Source organism: Centroberyx gerrardi, chromosome 3 (assembly GCF_048128805.1).
Source record: "Centroberyx gerrardi isolate f3 chromosome 3, fCenGer3.hap1.cur.20231027, whole genome shotgun sequence".
Taxonomy (NCBI): Eukaryota; Metazoa; Chordata; class Actinopteri; order Beryciformes; family Berycidae; genus Centroberyx; species Centroberyx gerrardi.
In genome coordinates this window covers 17,127,153-17,147,057 of record NC_135999.1, presented here as the reverse complement: position 1 = coordinate 17,147,057, position 19,905 = coordinate 17,127,153, and the positions used below count along the sequence as shown (strand labels likewise).

The 19,905-nt window shown below is 43.8% G+C and overlaps 2 protein-coding genes across 2 annotated transcripts; one reads left to right on the top strand and one right to left on the bottom strand.

Moving 5' to 3' along the window:
* The first annotated feature begins 1,169 nt into the window (after nucleotides 1-1,169).
* Nucleotides 1,170-13,117, top strand: LOC139919591 (uncharacterized). The gene is made up of 21 exons (XM_078289869.1): nucleotides 1,170-1,192; nucleotides 1,771-1,908; nucleotides 2,545-2,653; nucleotides 2,760-2,853; nucleotides 3,783-3,930; nucleotides 4,125-4,242; nucleotides 5,031-5,156; nucleotides 5,451-5,513; nucleotides 5,637-5,759; nucleotides 6,009-6,164; nucleotides 6,290-6,343; nucleotides 7,139-7,365; nucleotides 7,772-7,851; nucleotides 7,932-8,021; nucleotides 8,128-8,196; nucleotides 8,306-8,410; nucleotides 9,819-9,924; nucleotides 10,710-10,782; nucleotides 11,458-11,632; nucleotides 12,364-12,426; nucleotides 12,604-13,117. Exons 2-19 carry the CDS (start codon nucleotides 1,788-1,790, stop codon nucleotides 11,588-11,590), a joined length of 1,995 nt encoding a protein of 664 aa, XP_078145995.1. The 5' UTR covers nucleotides 1,170-1,192; nucleotides 1,771-1,787; the 3' UTR covers nucleotides 11,591-11,632; nucleotides 12,364-12,426; nucleotides 12,604-13,117.
* Nucleotides 13,118-13,268: 151 nt separating this feature from the next.
* Nucleotides 13,269-19,786, bottom strand: smcr8b (Smith-Magenis syndrome chromosome region, candidate 8b). Its single transcript, XM_071909370.2, has 6 exons — nucleotides 19,025-19,786; nucleotides 18,527-18,933; nucleotides 17,635-18,392; nucleotides 16,640-17,125; nucleotides 15,131-15,647; nucleotides 13,269-14,589 (listed from the first exon to the last, which is right to left on the bottom strand). The coding sequence occupies exons 1-6, from the start codon at nucleotides 19,208-19,210 to the stop codon at nucleotides 14,142-14,144; spliced, it is 2,802 nt and encodes a 933-aa protein (XP_071765471.2). The 5' UTR covers nucleotides 19,211-19,786; the 3' UTR covers nucleotides 13,269-14,141.
* Between the last annotated feature and the right edge of the window lie 119 nt (nucleotides 19,787-19,905).

The following is a 19,905-nucleotide window of genomic DNA, read 5'->3' as shown; positions in this document are numbered from 1 at the left end:
TGAGAAAAGAGGAGTGGATAATTGTCAGAAAGCAGCAGGTTTGACTGTTTGGAAAGATTTAGTTCAGTGGCCCCTTGTTAAAAAAGTAATAACAATAATAAGGTTTATTTATATAGCACTTGTCAAAACACAGTTAGAAAAGAACAGACACAAAAACAGTCGTAAGTTTGAAATCCAACAAGAGAAGGAAAAATATCACAATAATGAAAAGTAAAAACAGGAGCGAGATAAGGGAACAAGACTTTGAACGCGGCTGTTCAGGGAAAAGCAAAGCCAAGAGTAATCCAAATGAGGGAATAAAGGAAAACGGTTTAGGGAGCGCTCCGAGGATTAGCCAAAGAGATGTGAGGAAACTAGATCATGCCAGCAATGAGCGTGGTGGAAATAATGAAGACAAAGGATGGACTAATCCAACTTGGGGGGGGGAAGGAAAGAAAGAAAAGGAAGAGAGAGAACCAGTGGGATTCAAGAATATGAATTAAAATTACTATGATAGGATGAAGAGTGCAATAGTTGTGTTGTAATTTTACCATAATCCTTTCTTTTACTTCACCCTCAAGCTCCTTGGAAGGATCTGAGCATCATGGTTCATATCTCGGTCAATGGTTGAATTGTCCTCCAATCAGTTTAATATCTCTCAGGGTAATCCCTTACACTTCTTTCCATAGCTGTTTTCTCTATTTCTTTACTTGTACATTTAGTGATCATGGAATTTAGGCTTCTTCTAGTGTTTCATTCGTTGCAGGTCGCTCTGAATAATCATATATATTATCAATTAGAGATGAGACTGTGTGGGATGCTACCAAGGAGGTTCTACTGTATATTAATGATGATGCTACAGGTGTCATGAATATGCTCATATTGTACATTGCTGTTAAGGAGAGAATGACTTTTATATATTGATATATATTGTTGACTATCACATATTACAGTATAGCAGCCTTCTCTCTAAAAACACTGCCAGGACCTGAAGAAAACCAACATGTGGCAGTACTAGACTGCAAAATGTAAGTACGGGAAAGAACCATAAAGAGCAGACGGTGGCAGTAACGTGAAGAAGAACAAGAACGGGAAGAAGACGAAGAAGAAGAAAAAAAGACAGCGACGTCGTAACGTCATGTCCGGGGAGATTTGAGGACGCGCGGCGCGAAACAAGCTGAGCAAACATTTGGGAGAAACGTACTGTTAAAAGGTAAGGGGAATTTGTCGCACTTATAACTTACGGCATAAGTATTAAATTATCTAACATTGACCACCTTTACACAAAAGAATAAAGTATTAACATTTTGGCTGTTGACACAATCGGCGACTGTTTAATTTACGTTTTCCTGTTTGTGGAGCTACGATACGTACGAAGCTGAAGTTAGCTCCCTATTCGCGGCGGTTCACGTCGTTCGTAGAAGTTAGCGACTAACGTAATGTAACTTAGTTAGTTTGGTAACCGTTGAAAACAAAGGAAAAGCCACCATAACACCGAATACAAGTGAATCCTTTTACCAAAAATGCTAACCAGAGAGCCAAGGCTTCAGTCTTCGATGTCGCTAATAAACAAACATGGAGGGCTTTGTGAAACTGAAAGTGAATTGAAGACTCTCTGTACTTCCTAGATAAAGATTTGTACATATTCAGAAATCCAACCAAGATCACAGGGATAATAACACATATGGATTGTGTGGTTAGTGTAGATTTCCACTCCAACATCAACCCTAACGTTACTTCTGTGTTTTGATGACTTTCTTTTATCCTCTTTTTTTTTTTTGTTCTGGTCAGCTCTGATCTGTTTGACCATGGACGGGGGAGAAATCATCATCCTCAGTGAAGATGATGACTCAGACTGTGAGGTTTCATGCAGTCCGGTGTGCAGCGAGCCCTCGGTCCTCATAGTGGAGGTGGAAGAAGTGAAGAGTGGTAACAGTAGTGTTTATCTGTCTCTGCATGTGTGTGTAATTCAGTTCTAACTAGCAGAAGTGTGACCGAGTCAAACTTCGAGTCCCGAGTCGGTGTCAAGTCTTGAGGCACAAATCTCGAGTCAAGTCCCAAGTCTAAATGTAGAACACCAAGTGAACTCAGAACAAATCAAGAGTCCGGTATCAATTTAATATCTTATAGACAACTAAATATCTAGGACTTTTCAATGCAGTATCGTTTTAACAGGATACAAACTTGGTAAGTGCATCATGAGTTTGATTTCTATAATCAGTTTTTGCTTCAATAAATTCAACCTTTCCGTACAAATTCAGAAAACAGAACTTAAATTCAGTCGTCTGGTGGAATAAATCTCATAACTTTCAATCTAAGTAATTTACACAAACCTTTAGAAACCTTTTAAAGTCGTCAAAGTCAAGTCACTAGATCCCAAGTCAAGTCTCAAGTTTTATCTTCATGCATCAAGTCAAGTCTCAAGCAACTGAAATAGCGACTAGAGTCTGACTTGAGTCCAAGTCATGTGACTCAAGTCCCCACCTCTGTTAAGTAGTTATAAAACTGTACCTCTAACCTTGTGTGTGTGTGTGTGTGTGTGTGTGTGTGTGTGTGTATCTGTAGACAATGTATCATCTCCCAGTGTGTTGGATGAAGACCTAGTCGTCACGTTCTCCCGGCGCGCTGAGGTGCTGCCTCATGCGCGCTACGATTGCCCTATACATCCTTTCACGTGAGTAAACTAAATCACACTTTGTGATTTATTGACCAGTGCTCTTTGCCCCCCTGTTCATCCCGGGACGTCAGATATTTACACGTCTCTCTCCTGTCCTCCTCAGGGCTACAGTTTGTGAGACCGGTGCTCCAGCGGGCAATAACCAGCTGATCTGTGACCAGTGCTTCTGCTACGTCTGCGACAAACTGGCTTCAGCGGTAAGTGTTCATGAGTGTGTGTGTGTGTGTGTGTGTGTGAGAGAGAGAGGGAGCTGGTGTGTGGTCGTTGTACCCTGAAATCGGTATCAAGCCTAGATTACTCAAACTATCTGTGCATCAGTGACGCCAAGAACTTCAAATAGTAGAAACAGTCTCAATCAGTTGCTGTACAACTTTACCATCTCATTAGATTAACTCTAAAAAGTAATGAAATGCAACAGTCCAAAGTTTTTTTTTTTTTTTTTTTTTTTTTACAAATTTCTAAAGACAACAAAGCAGCTTGGGCAACTTTTTCAATAACTAGAAGTATTTATGTCATTGAGCACCCACAACTACTCAAAATATACTGCAAATACTTGCCCTAGGCCTCCAAAAATTATGATTTTTTTTTAGTTGATGGAAATTCTTCTTATTTCCGTAGTAAAAAAGTAGAAAAGGATTAACTCTATTTTTTATGGTCCTAGGATTGTTTATCTCATTGGCTACTGCTGTTTTCTTAATATATCTCGCATGTAACTGGTAGAATTGCATTTATCAGTTGCATTCTGTTATTCACCAAGTGAGATCGGGGGAGAGTGACCGTAAATGAAATGAGGAGAGAACTTCAGAACAGATTTGCCCTCACCAAATGGACTAATGAGGGAATTGTTTTATAGCTGAAGAAAAGTCAAAATTTTGCTTTTGCATTTTTTGTTAGGAAAATAATGAATCGCAGTTGCCTTGATGCAAACAGTTCGCTTTATGGCACTGTGTGAAAATAAAACGTTTGAGAAATGGCACCAGATGTTCAAATGCAGGAGTCCTGCTGTGTATCTGTGTGTGTGTGTGTGTGTGTGTGTGTGTGTGTGTGTGTGTGTGTGTGTGTGTGTGTGTGTGTGTGTGTGTGTGTGTGTGTGTGTGTGTGTGTGTGTGTGTGTGTGTGTGTGTGTGTGGTGTGGCGTGAGAAAGATATGTGCCACTGCAACAGCCACAAGAGGAGTGACTTCTGGAGCAGCCTCAGAAACAGTGTGGTGCTGGGATACCTGAAGACGTTCAACCTCACACTGTCCGAGATAGACGCTCACCTCCGACATGCAGGTATTCACAAACATATGTACTGCACACAAAGGGATGATGTCCGCACCTGCAAAAACACAGACTCCAGACCCGACATAAGCTACCAACCTACATTCCTTCAGTGACTCGCACATGAGATTGTATGACCAGTATGACCGATCCCACAGGCGGTTATGTCTCTTCACTGTCTTTCAATGTGTCTTTCTCTTGTCCAGAAACTATGCTTAAGATCTTCAGAACAAAACTTGCACTGGAGTTCTTCTTGTTCCTGAATGGATACACAGCAGTGAATAATGGGCGGAGCCAATCAAACCAGCAATGCCTGGTCTTTGAGTGAGTATGGGAGAACTGCCCATGATATGAAAGGGGAAAAATCCAGCCTCAGATACTCTTACACTGTTACACAAATATATTATCAATTATTATAGATATTCAGTGTATTCCAGGAGTTATTTTATGATGACGTGTTGTAATTTACTTTTTTGATGTGCCCACTTTCCCCTCAACCTGCCTCGTCTCCTTCACTTAGTGATTTCCTACAATTCCCAGAATGCCTTTCGACAACCCCCAGAGAAAGGGTGTGAACTTTTGCATTCAGCTGTTGGTTATATGTGTAGATGGAGAGGACAATAGTGATAGCATAGTAAGCGCAAGAGAGCAAGTTTTTTCAAGTTGAGGAAAAGTGAGAGTCGCGCCCCTTACTCAAACACAGCACATCTTGTGGCTGCATTGCATTCTGGTCTATTGAGGCTAATGACAGTGGAAAATTGGTATCTCTGCTGCTCCTAGCTGAAAATGATCTGCTATTTAACTCTTCTTGACGTAACGTTGTCTACGTTCGGCTAGTTATCCACAGGAATAGTAAAAATACATCACCAAACAACAAAATGGACCCAGAAAGGCAACCATCGCCAATAGTTGTTGTTTAACTGTGTTTTAGGGTCGATTTTTCCTTAATGTTGATCTGGACTGAAAGGGTCAATTTTGTTGCCTCTAGGGAAATTTGACCCGGCAACTTAGATTATGTCTCACAAACTGATGGTACATCCAAAAAGTGTTGAAATAATTACAGCCAAGAAAAAATGGCAATTCAGTTTTTACATGTTGTTGCTTGTTTGCAGTTACACGCGGGTGTACGAGTGTGTGTCGTCGTTCCTGAGCAAAGCAGATGAACAGGAAGACAGAGCTGCTGCCATCATGAGACTAGGAGCTGCCGAAGTCTTTATTGGTCACTTTCAGCCTTCAGGGTATACACACACACACACACATACACACACACAATGAAATTTCCTGTTCTAGATCAGTTGTTTTCTTTGGAGACTCAAATGTTTTCTTGTGATGTAAAGCTGACTTTGCAGAACAAGGTTGACCCTGTTATTCTGTCTACTTTACATTGCAAGGCTTTGGAAAGGCTTTGGATACCAGCTTGCCCAAAATAATTTGGACAATATTTTAATCTGTAATACCGCGACCCCCCTGTGGGTCCTGAACCAGTCCTTGCAAATCAATATTCTACATGTCCTGAGTGTTTTTCTCTGCAGGGTTGTGATGTCAGAGTCTCCCATGGCTAGTGCTACTGAGGCCAAAGCGATGCTGCTGCAAAGGTACACACACACACACACAGTGACACACACACACACACACACAGAACTCCATCTTCTCCTCTGACTGTAACCCATGTATTTGGGTATTTGTCCTCTTGTATGTGCGTCTGTGGGTCTTTCCAGAGTAATGGCATCAGTGCAGAAACAGATGGTGACGGCTGATTTTACCCCAGAGTTTATCCACAAACTGCAGGAATTTTACCAGAGACTCCATCTGCCTCTCGCTCTGAAGAGCATGAGGTACAGGTGTGTGTTTGTGTGTGCGTTTGTGTTCTTATATCCTTGTGAGAACCAAGTTTTAGACCTTCAAAAAGAGGACATTTTGACCCGTCCTTACTATTTCAGAGTGGTGAGTTTTGGGTTTGGGAATACATTTTGTAAGTGGATTGTCCTCATAAGAATCGAATTACAAGGTTGTGTGTTTTTCCTGTTGATGTGTGAATTCATATATTCCAGCCTGTTTGTGTGTTGTAACTGTGTGTTTGTGTGCCCCAGCCTGTGTGTGCGTCCGTGGGATGATGTGCTGCTGGTGTCTGTGCTGAAGGGGCAGAACGTGACGGGAGTCCGCAAGGACAAAGGCAAGAAGGACGTCCTAACTGAACAGATCTCTGTGGTCCTGCTGAGGACGGAGCTACTACAGCAGCAACACAGGTACACAGTGGATACACACTCTCTTTCACACACATACTGTATGTACACACACACACACACACACTGCCTCTTACAATGGCTAATAAAGCCAAACATGCCCATGTAACTGTTCCATGTGTCTGCAGGTACAGAGAGCTGTGTCGCTACCTACGAGTCGTCCAGACTGATGATGCCAAGCAGTGAGTCTCGGTGACAAATACTTTCAAACTGTGCTTTGATTTCTTTTTTCTTTTTTCCTTGTATTCAGTTCTGAACTGCTCTCCCAAATTAACTTTACTTGGAAATTTGCCGTCCAATATAATAACTTACACCTCACCTACAAAGTTAATATTTCCATGTATAGAATATTAATGTAAAGACTACCATGATAAGCTAGTTTGCTTGTTGCTAAGCTATGAATTGCTCACATCTTGGTCTTTCGAGGTGGTCAAATCTGGAAATATCTGGCTTTTAATAAATGGATGTTGTGTGAAACTATCAGTAAAAACTAGCAAAAGTAAACCAAACAGACCAGTGGTGCACACACTTGTTTATTTATTCAGGTGTGAGACAACGTGCTCCTTTCCCAGGAGGAGAGGCTGACATTTTAAATGCTGTGTTGTTGTTTTTTAACTCCTAAATATTCATCCAGTGATTTTTCAGGGCAGCATATGAGGGTTGAAGGCCAAATCTCACTCAAGGCTGTGTTCTATGAGCATAGCGTTGTATTTTCTGTGGAGCATGTCCTGGATTTTTGTTTTTCCTCATTGTTTTTCCTGGCCACAGAAACCACAGAAAAAATATGTTGTGTGGAAAACAACATGGGTATTAAGCATCATCGCAATACTGGTCACTGCCACATGAAACATAGACCCAGTCCCCTGTAAAGTAGAGTAGTATTTAGCCACTTTCATATTAAACTCTGGTGTATGGATCATTTAACGTGATTCGTGATGTCATGTTGTTGACTTGCTGCATCTGGTTCATGTGTCCAGGTTCCAGGAGCTACGAGACCTCATCCCTGTCTTCCTGTGCAAGGCGGGGGAGTTCTCCTCTGCTCTGTCCAGTTTCTTCCCCTCACTGAACGGCCCCGCCTCCCGCCTGTCCCCGTCCCTGTTCCTCCTCTGCCTCCACATTTTTGACACGGGAACCGCCCCCATGGTAATCACTGGTCAGCCAACACAGCTCTTCTTTCCTGATGCGACGTGGGAACCAATTCAAGGTCAGACACAGATAACTTGTGTATATGTATATCAGGGATGGAACGATATATTGAAATTCAATATATCACAATACGAAAATCTGACGTATCGTCGGGCAGAAAAATGAATTACAATATTAGCTCCATTATATTCTGCTGTAGTAATGAGACGGTTTGCCCATCACAATTTCACAAGCTCTCCATCCATATATATTATCTGCACTTTGTAATGACATTTTTATATTGTTTATATTCTAGCAAGCCAATGCCATTGCTAGAAAGACTTGTGGCTCAGAAATAAACATACAGTAATTCTGCGGAGTCATACTTTGTTGTGATTTAATTTTTATTTATCAGATCGTATCGATTTGTGAACCCCATATGACGTATCGAATTGTATCGTGAGATAAGCATATGGTCTCCCTAGGTGCCATGACACTGAAGCGTGCCGAGCTGGTGAAGTTTGCTCTCAGGGTTCAGAGATGCTGCACTGCTGTTTACACCGACGTAAGTCTACAACACTCGTCACCGTTGAGTTTTGCAGGTTCTAATGACTGACCATACTTAACGATGTCTTCCTGATCCAGTCTCAGTGTTGGACGCACTTACTCACCATGGTCAACACACCTCAGGGTGCATCCACCGCTGTACCAGAACCCACCGCTGCCTTTCTACAGGTTTGTATTTCTTACAAACAAAAGCCCTTTCCTTTGATAGTTTTCCATCTTATGTTATTTCTTAGTAAACTGTTTTCTGTCTCTGTCCGGTATCTCTGGTTTTTAGGAAGCAAAGAGTGTTGTGAGGTCGATACTGCAAGAGGCCAACATACACATCCCGCGATTCTTTCACAGCGTACGTATACGTAGAATAGATATACACAGAAACGCACAAATTAATGGATTTCATGTGTCGATAAGGTAACGGTTCAAGTGTGTGTGTGTGTGTGTGTGTTTGTTTACAGATGTACCCAGACCAGGCCTTGTTGCTATTGGTAACAGAGGCTCTAGCCTTGCGTATCCTTGACACCACCCTAAACCCAGTGCTCCCTGTGCTCGACACCTTTAAGGTAGCCTCTCCTTCCTTCTCCCTCTCAGGTGTCACGTCCTGTCTGTGAAAATGGGGCTCAGTCCAAATGACTGACACTGTGGCTGAATGTAAATAATCCTCTTGTCTTTCATGCCTTTTCCACATGCCGCCTCTGCTCTCACTTACTAATTAAACAAATTGGATGAGATCCGAGGAACCTCTGATTGTTGATCTGTATGAAAAAAGAGGAGAGCACGTACAGTATAGAGCGAGAGTAGCTGAAGAAAACCTGTAAGCCATTGATAGTTTACAGGATTTATCAGTTTTTCAATGTAACTGAATAGAAATTCCTTGATATACGCAGCCAGACTGAGCTGAAACTCAGGTTATTAACAAAACTTCTGTCCAGATTTTAGTAAGCTAATAGAAGGGCTAATAGAGTTGACCTTGTTGCCAAGAACTAGAGCCACTGTGATCAGTTCATAAGGGCTGTAGTGTTTTGAAATAATATGAAGTTTGTTTATTTGTAAAGCCCTTATCACAAGCATGTCTCAAAGGACTGTACAGAGAATGAGCCTAAGTAGATCTAACTGATCAACTATATAATAGAATCATACGGGACAAACATCAGGAAGAGCAAGACACATAAAAACAGATCATAGCAAGACATAACAGCCTAACCTACTTGGCACCACCAGCCTTAGACTCTCTATGTAGTACTCTCAATATACTGGAAAAAATTAAATATTTCCAACATTGCAGTGACAAACGACAATCTGCCTTTGAATGCTTTGGCGGTCCCAAACATATTGCCAATTTAAAGAGTTGTTGGGCTTTAAAAAAATACACAAATTGTTGATTGGTTCAATATTGAATACATAGTGAAGATTTGAGGTTTCTAAGTATAATAATTGTACTCCTGTTGGAGCTACATTGTGACAGATGGAGAAACTCCCTGCAGAGAACCTGCTGTAGCTATTTTCTGCACCACTCCTCCTCTCACATATTTCTGTTACGCAGCAGCATTTAATCATAGTCCTACGGGTTGCCTAATCATAGTCCTTAGAGCTAGTGTTTTCATAATAAGCAACTACTGAATAGGTTGTAAGTACACTCATTTTCTCCACATCAAGTACTAGCTGCACCAAAGGCTGTGACAGATGGAGAAACTGACTGCAGAGAACCTGCAGCAACATTTGCTCATAAACATACTTTTATATCAACTATCAAACCGCGTCACCTCTGCTTTCTAGGGACACTTTAATGCTGAAATATCTTGAATTACCTATGAATAAAACTTTGAAATTAGCAAGGCAACGTTGTTCATAAAATTAACTCCAAAATTGGCCAGACAGGAGCCGTAAGGCGTTTTGTGAATATGCTTGGAGGAACCAAAATGCTAAAATTAGGAGCTAAAATTTGTACCTGCTAAACTTTCTGTCTTGCAGAGGAATGTGTGGGCACTTGAGTCGCTGTGGGGCAGTCTCTCCCCCTCTTCAGACTGCTTCTGCTCCTTCTTGCAGCAAGTCACACAGGAGCTAGAAAACACAACAGGTGTGTGGGTGTCTTCTTTCATTTATGTGTTCTTGGATTAAAATTCTCTGTAGATGAAGTTTGTGATCTACTTAGTAAAATCAGAACATTACTTCCTTCATATCTATTGATTGCATTAGTAATATATTAAATTTGCCTGAAAATGAGTACCAGTTGTTGAGTGCTGTTGTAACTTCTTTGTGTTTATGTCCGCTCACCTAGAGGCCATGATTGGCAAGAGTGCATTTCGTTTACTTTGGTTCTCATGGCACAGCTAAACGTTAAGCTTGTATTTGTAGACAATGGTACAACACTATGAAGAGTTATTTCAAATAACTTGTCTGGTTTGACGTTTTGAAAATGCTCACTTGCCGTATTCATGTTCAGACTGACTAGTTGTATGTGTTTGAAACTGAAAACGGTGATCTTGGTTTGACAAAGATGTAAATTTAAATTTGTTGCATTTCATATAATCTCCACACTATATGAAGTTATTGAGAGGAGAGGCCATTCTTAAGGGCTTTGATTAATACTGTGTGTTTCAAGTCATGTCAGATTACTAATGTTTCTGTATAAAAGAGGGTGAATCTTAAGTGAAAATTAAAAAACTGTTGTGGGCAGAAACTGCCTTGAGGTACAACACAGCAGACACTTTGCATAACTCTGCATCCACTAGAGGGAAGCATTGCTCGACCTGTGGTGCCTCGTTTTGCCTGTCGGGTCGCAGTCGTTTTCAAAGGTCACAGATATGGGAGGATGAATGCAGGAATGTTTTATCTTAGGTATTCTCTCTCTCTTTCTCTCAGATCGGGAAAATACCTTTCCCTGTCCTCTCTCCATCTCCCCCTCTCCGCCCAACCCCTCCTCTTCACCAGAGAGGTGGGACCAGTGAGTCATATTTAATTTGTAACTTGCAGCAGTATAAGATAAGATAGGCCAGGAATGCAGCACAACCTTTTGGGCTTAGAGGAAGTCAGCCAAGAACGGATTCATGGCCGTGAGCCGGCTGATGTAGCCGGTGGATCGGCCGGACGCTGTTAGCTTGTTGGTTGTTTAATAGGCAAGCCTCTTTTATGTGAGCTGACATGTGAGTCATGGATACAGCTATGCCTTTTCACAACAAATATTTCTAAGTTGTTCTTCCTTGAAGCGAAAGTATTAAGTACATCATGTTTCTAGACTGCAGCCTTAGAGGAAGCCTACAAAGAAGGAGAAGAGAGCGTTTCAATGCTTTTGTTTATCCAGCCATCAGCCTATCATCATCCCAGCTCCCTGTTATCCTGTTGGAACATGTTGTAAGAAGTCATTTATCCATTGATTTAATATTACTTAAAGGCATGAGTTCAACCATGCAGCTCCGATTCCCTTGGGAAGTAGGGGGAGATGTATGTTGGAGCAAGCTGAGATGAGATGTAATTTATATTCTAGCCGGGATTGGCCTTTGGGGTTTTCTCTTTTCCTTTTTCATTGGATTTGAAAAAGGCATTAGGAGGTCGTGGAACTGATTTCTGTTGCCTTGTTTTCCATGTCCTTTCCTGATGTGGCGGTGATCAGCACCTACTGTAAGTTCCTCTGCCACATGTGGTGTGTTGTGATGTTTGTGTCTACGTGCTGTGGTGTCGCTCTGTCTACGCTGTGTGTGTGTCATTGTGACTTTTCCTCTCCTAGGCAGTCCAGTGGCTGTTAAACACTGTTCCTCCAAGGTGATGGTCCCACCCCAGTAGCACCTGTAAGTCCCTCAGCTGCCATCAGTTGTTTATTCATCATTTAACCTTCCAGGCAGAGTACACATAGAACTGGGGAAAAACAACTAACGCTTACTAGACATGACAAGATCAGATTTTGCTTTTTAAAGAAAAAACCCAAACTCAGATCCTCTTTCTCTGTTCTGTACCATCAGTCAGCGATGATCAATGCATGCCATGGGTTATTTTGTGATGAAGTGTATCTTTGGATTGAACTTTGGATGAACTTTTTTTGGTATACCCACTTTCACTGCCTTGTCTACATCTACTTCTGATTTCCTATATTTCCCAGAATGCCTTTCGACAAACCCCAGAGAACAGCATCAACTTCTTGCATTCAGCTGTGGGGCTTAAGTGTAGGTGGAGAGAGTAATAGCGATAGCATAGTAAGAGTTAGGTTAAGCAAGTTGATGATTTAGTAGGCAAGAATTTTTTCTGCTATTAAATATCTCGACGTGACGTTGTCTGTGTTTGGCCAGTTATCCACAGGAATAAGAAAAATACACCACCAACCAACAGAATAGACCCTGAAATGCAAAGTACATCGCAGCGTTAGTGTTTTAGGGTAGATTTTTTAAAGATTAAACATTGTCCCGGCGTGTTCCTGATGAGCCTCTGTGTTATGTTTAGACTTCTGAGATGTTCTTAGACCAGAAGTAATAAGAGTGGTGAGTGAGTGGATGTTAGTAGTAATACCATGTTATTTTTTCCTCAGGCCTGGTCCTTTGTCGCAGTACTACAACTCTTGAGCTGCACCGCAATTAAAATTGGCAGAATCGTAAGTGCATAATTTCTCTGGTGTGTTCGCAGATGTGCGACCTGGGGGGTTCGAATTAACTTTGCAAAGAACTGCTACAATGTTGCTCACAGTGGATGTGTGTTGAAATAGTTTGTCTGTACTTTTTGTCCTTGGTGTTCATAGCTGGGCCTGATTCCATATCTGTCTTCCTGGCAGGCCTCTGGAAGTCCTGAAACACTCGGGTCACATCAAAATGGAGCCGCAAGCCTGTTCTGTTGGCTGTCACAGTAAGAACTGCAGGACGTCCTGTTGACAACTGGACTGGCCCCTTCTCCCTCTCTCCCTCCCCCCTCTTCTGGAATATAGGGCACTGCTGGACAGGTGCCAGGGTTTAGTTCAGTGGAGAAATGTTTCTGCACAGATGAATGTGTATTGGACCAACACATGAGGAGCTTTAAGGCAGACAGGAGTTGCTGCTGCCTACATAGATATGCCCTCATCAATATGCATTACATAACATGATGCAGACAATTTTTTTTGCCTTATATTGTATTATGTCTTCATGACTTAAAGAGTTGGTTTCTTCAATGTGAGATAGTCTAAACCAAATGTTAGTTTGAATGTTTGAACTCGGTATGAAACAATGTTTTATTTTGTCATTTAACTTGAATGGTGGTTTTCATCTTGCTCTCTGGAAACACTGTTTTGCATTTTTACTGTAAAGGTCCATAAAGGGTAATTCTGTAAAGTACTCTGTAAGTAAATAAATGGTAAAATAAACCGTATTTAACTGCTTTTAGCCAAAAAAAAAAAACGAAAATACTTGCTGTTCTGGTATTCTCATATTTTTTTAATCACTAATTTAGTGAGAATAGTTGGATTCATTCCTTGAATTTTCCTTTAATATACACACATTAAAATCACCTCATATCTGCATCAGTAAAATAACAAAATATTGAAATATTTATAGTGTCGAACACGGCACTAGGCTAGCTGCTATCCATTCTTATTTTTAGGGAAGTCAACCCTTTCCAGTCCACATGGTTGTGGACTAGTGAGGAAATCCAGACTGCGTCCTCCTCATGGACGAGCCATGAAACCACACTGACTTACAGTAACTTCAGATCTATACATTTCTTTCCCTGCTTAAATTACACTTTCACATGTGGCCCAATTACCCATTCTTAAAGCGTACTCTCATTCCAATTGAAACGATCTATAAATAGCTCAGCTGTATAGGGGGCGTCCCATCTTGCACCAATCTAACATGTCCCTAAAATTATTATTCAACAGCCTAAAAACTCTTCATTTGGGTCCGATAAATAATCCAGTCGGCTGCCTGGAAGTAAAAATCAATTTCTATGGTGCCAGGGAGGCGCTGGTGCTTTGCTTGACTAGCATCCAGAAATATTCCAAATAATGGAGATAAATGACCTTCCCATAGCACCACAGGCTGGAAATCATGCATGTCCAGAACATGAAACACTGCAGATAAAAACGCACAGGACAACAATTCCCTTTCTTGTATTAACCTGGTCTTGATAAGACATTTCTGTAGACATACAGTCCAGATAATCTGCAGCAAACCAAGTGGTTTGACATGGTGGCAAATGACCAAGGCAGTACTCAGACACACAAATAATTCATCAGTAAAACCTGTATAGTGATGAAATTAGGAGGTGGATCGGTATTAGAACACACTATCTGCATGACAGGCCGATGGTTTTGCCTATTTAATGTCCTTACACTAGACTCTACGTTGTGGATGTATTTCTATGGAGTTGCCCTGAGCTGTAAGAGAAGCTTAAAACTGGTGGGCCACATCCTGCGTGGCGCTGTTTGATGAGGTCAGACAGGAAATGCATCACTCTCAAATCATTCTCACTGCTGCAGAATCCCCGTCTGAACAGAAAGTCCTTTCTCTGTGCAGCACCGGGACGGTCGGATGTGTTGGGAAGGTGGAGAGCGGGATTGAATGCGTAGAGTAGAGCCTGATTGGTCAGCGCAGTCAGGTAGCTCTCCAGATGCAGCAGGTAGGTGCTTCCCCTGCAGATGACGGTGTGCGGATCAGCCAGTCTGCTGATGAGCGAGCCTGAGTAGGGCGGGCAGCGCAGCGTCCTCTGGTCCAGGTCCAGCAGGGCCAAGTAGCGACTGTATCGAGCCAGAGAGTGAAGCACGCTGGATGAAGCGCTGGAGGGTGATCTAGGCCGACAGAAAAAGAAAAGGTGAGACTCTTTCCTTCATTTCTATAATTTTCTCAAAACATAATAGAGAATTTCCAGTATTTCTCTCCGTTAAAAAATAGTCACCAAAAGGAAAAAACAGGTTGAAGTTGCTTAAAGACACTGATTTGTGGTCATATTTGCAATTTCTCCACTAATGGTTAGGAGTAGGAAAGGAGACAAGGAAGATGATGCCTACTTAGTGGGCAACTTCACCTCAGAGGTGTGAAAATGCAACACTTCTGCATCAAAAACATGAATTACTTCAGGGCTGTCCACAATGTATGGGTAATAATATAATAAACGCAATATGTACACCACTTTAACAATTTGATTGATTTCATAAACCAAGTAAAAGCAACAACTAACAAGATAAAAAGATAAAAAATGGAGTGTAGAAGTAATAGTAAAAATAGATAAAAGACATCAAATAAAGGCAAGTCTATAAAGTAAGCAAAAATGTATTGAGTGAGTATATAGATTGGCAGGTGATGGGCAGTTGACTGTTGGTTAACGAGTACCTGTGTATGCCTATCAGCCGCCAGGTGAGCAGGTCGGTCAGTTGAAGGGGCGTGGTCAAATATGACAACACAGCATTCCCATCAGGCCCGGGGGCGGGCAGGAAGAGCGCCAGAGCGTCCACCAGTTTCCTGACTGAACTCTCGTCTCCTCCGATGACGACCAGCGGTCGGCCGCTCAGTAGACAAAACACGGCATGCTGGGAAAACGAGTTCTGTTGCAGGAACCTGAGGGCTCTCAGCCCGGCCTTCCTTCGCCTCCTCTTGTCTAAGCGGGGGTTGCCGTGGAGACCGTAGGTCGGGGTAGGGGGCTCCGAGGAGCTGGTGAAGCTGGTGCAGTCGGATGCCTCGTCGACGCTCAGCAGCCTGAGGGGGGCGCAGGGCGGAGACCACCGGTCCGCCTCAGCCAGGGCCACCGCTGGAGCGAAGTTCACATGGAGGTCAGGCACCGGCCGGACCCTCGCAGCACTCTGCCCAACATCAGACCACCGGGCCGACGAATCCACCGGCTCGGCTTCAACTGTACAGTAATAACAGTTTTATTTTACGTTAGTAAAATACGACAGTGAAAACTCCTATCTTGTATGGAATCAATTATTGAGACAGGTTGGATATTTTAATGTATCATTTTACTTGATATAATATTTGGAACCATTTTGCATCCCACCTTTTACGCACTTGGTTTAAAGGCCCCGAATTGGGGATTAACATGATCTTACATGTATTACTCTGCAGTGGTGAAAAACTTCTCGCCTCTTGTGAAGATCTGGACTTAAGGGGACAAGTGGGGATGGTTGGGGTGGGGCAGGTGGGGGGGAGGGTTGGATGGGGTACCTTTCATAATTGTAATCATTTGAATAATGCAGCTGTCCCATGCTTGTATACACTTTTATTTCCAATTTATGTTGCAAACACTGTACGATGGGTTTAATGGAAAATCAATAAAAATTGCTAAACAAAAAAAACGTCTCGCCTGGTATGGAATCAATTATTAGACATAGACATAGGTTGGATGTTTCAATGTATCATTTTGCTTTCACTTGATATGACATTTGGAACCATTTTGCATCCCACCTTTTAGGCACTTAGTTTAAAGACCCCATGAAACGGAATCTTTACTTCTTTGATTTGATGTATTCCCTGTTGAAAGAGCATGTTGAGGCGGGACATAACACATTATGGGATCATTCATATTTTTGTTTTATTGCTTTTTAAATTCATATTTTGAGTATTCTGCTTTTATTTTGTCTGTCAAAGCACTTTGTAAACTCTGTTTTTAAAGGTGCTATATAAATAAAGTTATTATTATTATTCAATAGTCTAATGGAATATCAGTCAGGGAGAGAAAGGCAGTTTTAGTTGATGGGAGGGGCCGGCCGCCTACTGGTGCAGCATGAGGTCACCATGAAAGATACTCTGTTTTCCATGAAGTACAAGTAATGGGAGTTCATTATTTAAGGATGCAAAATGGCACCAGTGAGTCAGAGATTAACAATATAGTAGATGTGTTACCCTGCAGTGGTGTGGACATATTCTCTGGACCGCTGTCTTCATGGACTTGATTTCTCTTCAAAGACTCCTCCTCATGGACGGATTCCTCTTCTTTCTGGACCTCATTAGTGATATTTATTTGCTTTAACGACTCTTCTCTGTCTGGATCTTCCTCGTGCTGCACAGGCACATCTTTGTCGTCCTCATTTCCCACGGTAGTTGCCTTAAATGACTCCTCTTCTTGGATTGGCTGCTCCTCATATCTGTGCTTTGTCAACCGCTCTTCCTCTGCTGCCTCCTCATCCGGGAAGCCGTTACTCAGAAGCTGGTGCTCCGCTTCTTCCTCTGTGATGGCGGTGAGGTCGTCGGGAAAGATGGACTCTGTGGTACTCAGGACTTCGATGCTGTCCTCGCTGTTGGCGCGCCTCGCTGAGGCTCGCACACGCCTGACTCCTGCCTCTGCTGCCACACGCCTGATACAGCTGTCAGTCATCCCCACTGGCGTTTCTGTAGAAGAGCGAACAGTGTCACAGCTCTGAGAGGAACGTTAGACGGCATTTAGTTTGCTACAATAAAATAAATAGAAAAGTTTTAAGATTGAGGCTTAACTTCTACAAATTAGTTTAGTTTCATTTAGGTACTGCTATTCATTTGTTTCATATATAAGGATTTATTTGAGCTTATTATAATTATTGGAACTCATTAATTATACAACTATAGTAATAATAAACTAAAATAATAACGTTTAATAATAAACAAAGCCCAGAGCAAACATTAAGGGCGGCACAAGATTAAAAACGAGAAACAATTACTTAAAAGCAAGTCTATAAAAGTGTCTTGAGAAGTCATTTAAAAGACGCTGACTTTGCTATCCTCATTTCCTCGTGCAGTCTGTTCCACAGTGTCAGCGCTCTAATAGCGAAAGGCCCGAACACCGACCCTGTGTGTGTGTGTGTGTGTGTGTGTGTGTGTGTGTGTGACGCAGTGAAGACCGGGATTCTGCCGGCGGGTCGTACCTCTGCTGTCAGACCCCGCGACAACACGTTGCGTCCGATAAGACTTCTCAGTCCCCAGCACTTCGATGCTGTCACCGCTGCTCACGCTCCCCATCATCTCCATGGCAACCTCAGGGTCAGGGGTCACTGTCCCTCCTTCCCCCGCCTCCAGTTTGATTGGGATCTCCTCTACGCAGGAGAAGAACGACTCCAGGCTTGGCGGTTCCGCGGAGAGCGCCTCGACGCCGCTCCCGCCCCCTCTCGCCCGCTGCTGCTCCGCCTCGGCTCTCTCTCTCTCCTCCTCCTCCACGTCTTCCTCTGGGCTCCACAGCTCAAACAGGAAGTTGGTGAGCGCGAGCTTCCTGGACAGCGAACGCGTGACACAAGCGGTACGCAACACGCTCCTGTCGCCACGCAGACGCCGCTCCGTGTCCGCCAGCTGCTCCAGCGTCAGGGACAAGAAGTAGGCGTCGCTCAGCTCCTCCAGCGGCTTGAGGCGGTGTTCGGACCTGCGGGAGGAGGAGCTGGAGGGGGAGGGGGAGGGACAGGGGTCAGGGGTCAACGACCCGGGTGGATCGGTGTCGGCCGGGTCGTAGGGCAGGAAGTCGGGCTGTTTCAGCTTCCTGTTTGGGTAAGAAGTGACCTGGCGGAGGAGGTCCCTGTGATCCGAGATGGAATGCTCTACAGCTGCAAGCTCATCGTCTTCTTCTCCCGTCTCCTCGAACCCATTGGCTGTCGTCGGAAGCTCTGCCTCCCGCTGCAGAGTCAGGCGTGTGTACCTGAAACAGACAGAGCATGTTGTTGTAAGAGGATGCTGCATGTTCCACACTAAACTTGGTATCTATGTAGTAACTGCATATGTGTTTGTCTGTGTTTTATGTTGTGTACACATCAAAGTTCATCCTGATCTTACTCGAGCTCCTGCAGTTTCCTCTGCAGCTCCGTGGCGAAGGCTCGTCTGTTACCCGTCTTCAGGCTGTCCGACGCCTGGGAGAAGCTCGCCGACAGCTCGGGGAAATGCTCCGTCACCTTGGCCTGGTCCGAGCACACATAGGCCATGCAGAACGGACGCACCAAGCCCCGGGCCTCCAGGTCGTACAGGGTCAGGTGGTGGACGTACGCGAACGCGTCCTCGGCCGAGTCTCCCAGGACCACCTTGGAGTCCTCGCTGAAGTTGAGGCGGGGCCCGGGTGTCGCGGAGGGGCCGGGGCCGGACGCCTGGTAGTCCACTGACATGATTCGGACGCAGAAGTGGTTCAGGTCAAATGAACCCACGACTCGGGGGTCGTCTGGAATTGTCAGCACGGGCTTGGGTCCCACCTGGAAACACACGGGGGCTTTAGGGGCGCATGCAAAAACACAAGCATGTAGAGAGAGAGACACACACACACACACACACAGAAACACACACCTGCTCGGAGAATTCGGCCACCAGTATGAAGTCTCTGTGAAACTGAGCTGTGGTGACCCAGGGGTGGGAGGGAGGGAAGAGCGGGATGGACAGCTCTTCAGGTAGAGCCTGTGCATCCTGGTAGTCGACCGCCTCCCCAAACCCCTCTGTAGCAGTGAAGGCCAGCAGGTCCGGAGAACCAATCATCCTCAGCCCGTGAAGGGGTCAGAGGGTCAGAGGGTCCAGGATGTGGACTGATGATGATTAGATCAAACCAAACCGCCTTGATCTACTCACTGCTGCTCTGAACTTCCACCGGAGTAAACATCAAGCTTGTCTGGTGATCCTTGAGCGCCCAGAAGTCCCGGTAGCGCACGGCCCTCCGTGAGTCAGCTTTTACACCCGCGCTATAACGACAAACGGAGAATTCAACTTGTTGCGCAGTTGACTACTATTACAGCCATGTTTGGCTCACAATCCCACTTTAAGTCTCCTGATCCATTTGAGCCACGGAAATTAACGTTATTCCCGTTAGAAAACTCCATCGACTAACTTATCCGCTTCGTCTTAACAGCAGCAGTCGCGTAAACAACCCGAAAACAAGCAGCGGCGTTAGGAATTACCGACATCGGAGAGAACTGAGAAACGAAAGTTGCCGTCGGCCAGTCGCCCTGATCACACGGTTGACCTTTGTACCGGGAGTTGGGTTCCTCCCTTCTTGTTTTTAAACAGCACAACAAACGGACTGTGTGTCTGAAACTGTGTCTCTGTGTCACGTATCTGACCGGCAAGTGAGCCCCCTGCACCCATATTTAGCCATGTGACAGCTGGTCAGGCAGTCGGTCAGTGCACGCGCCCGGGCAGGTTGCGAAAGCGGCGCTCCAGAGAAAACCAGCCTGGGA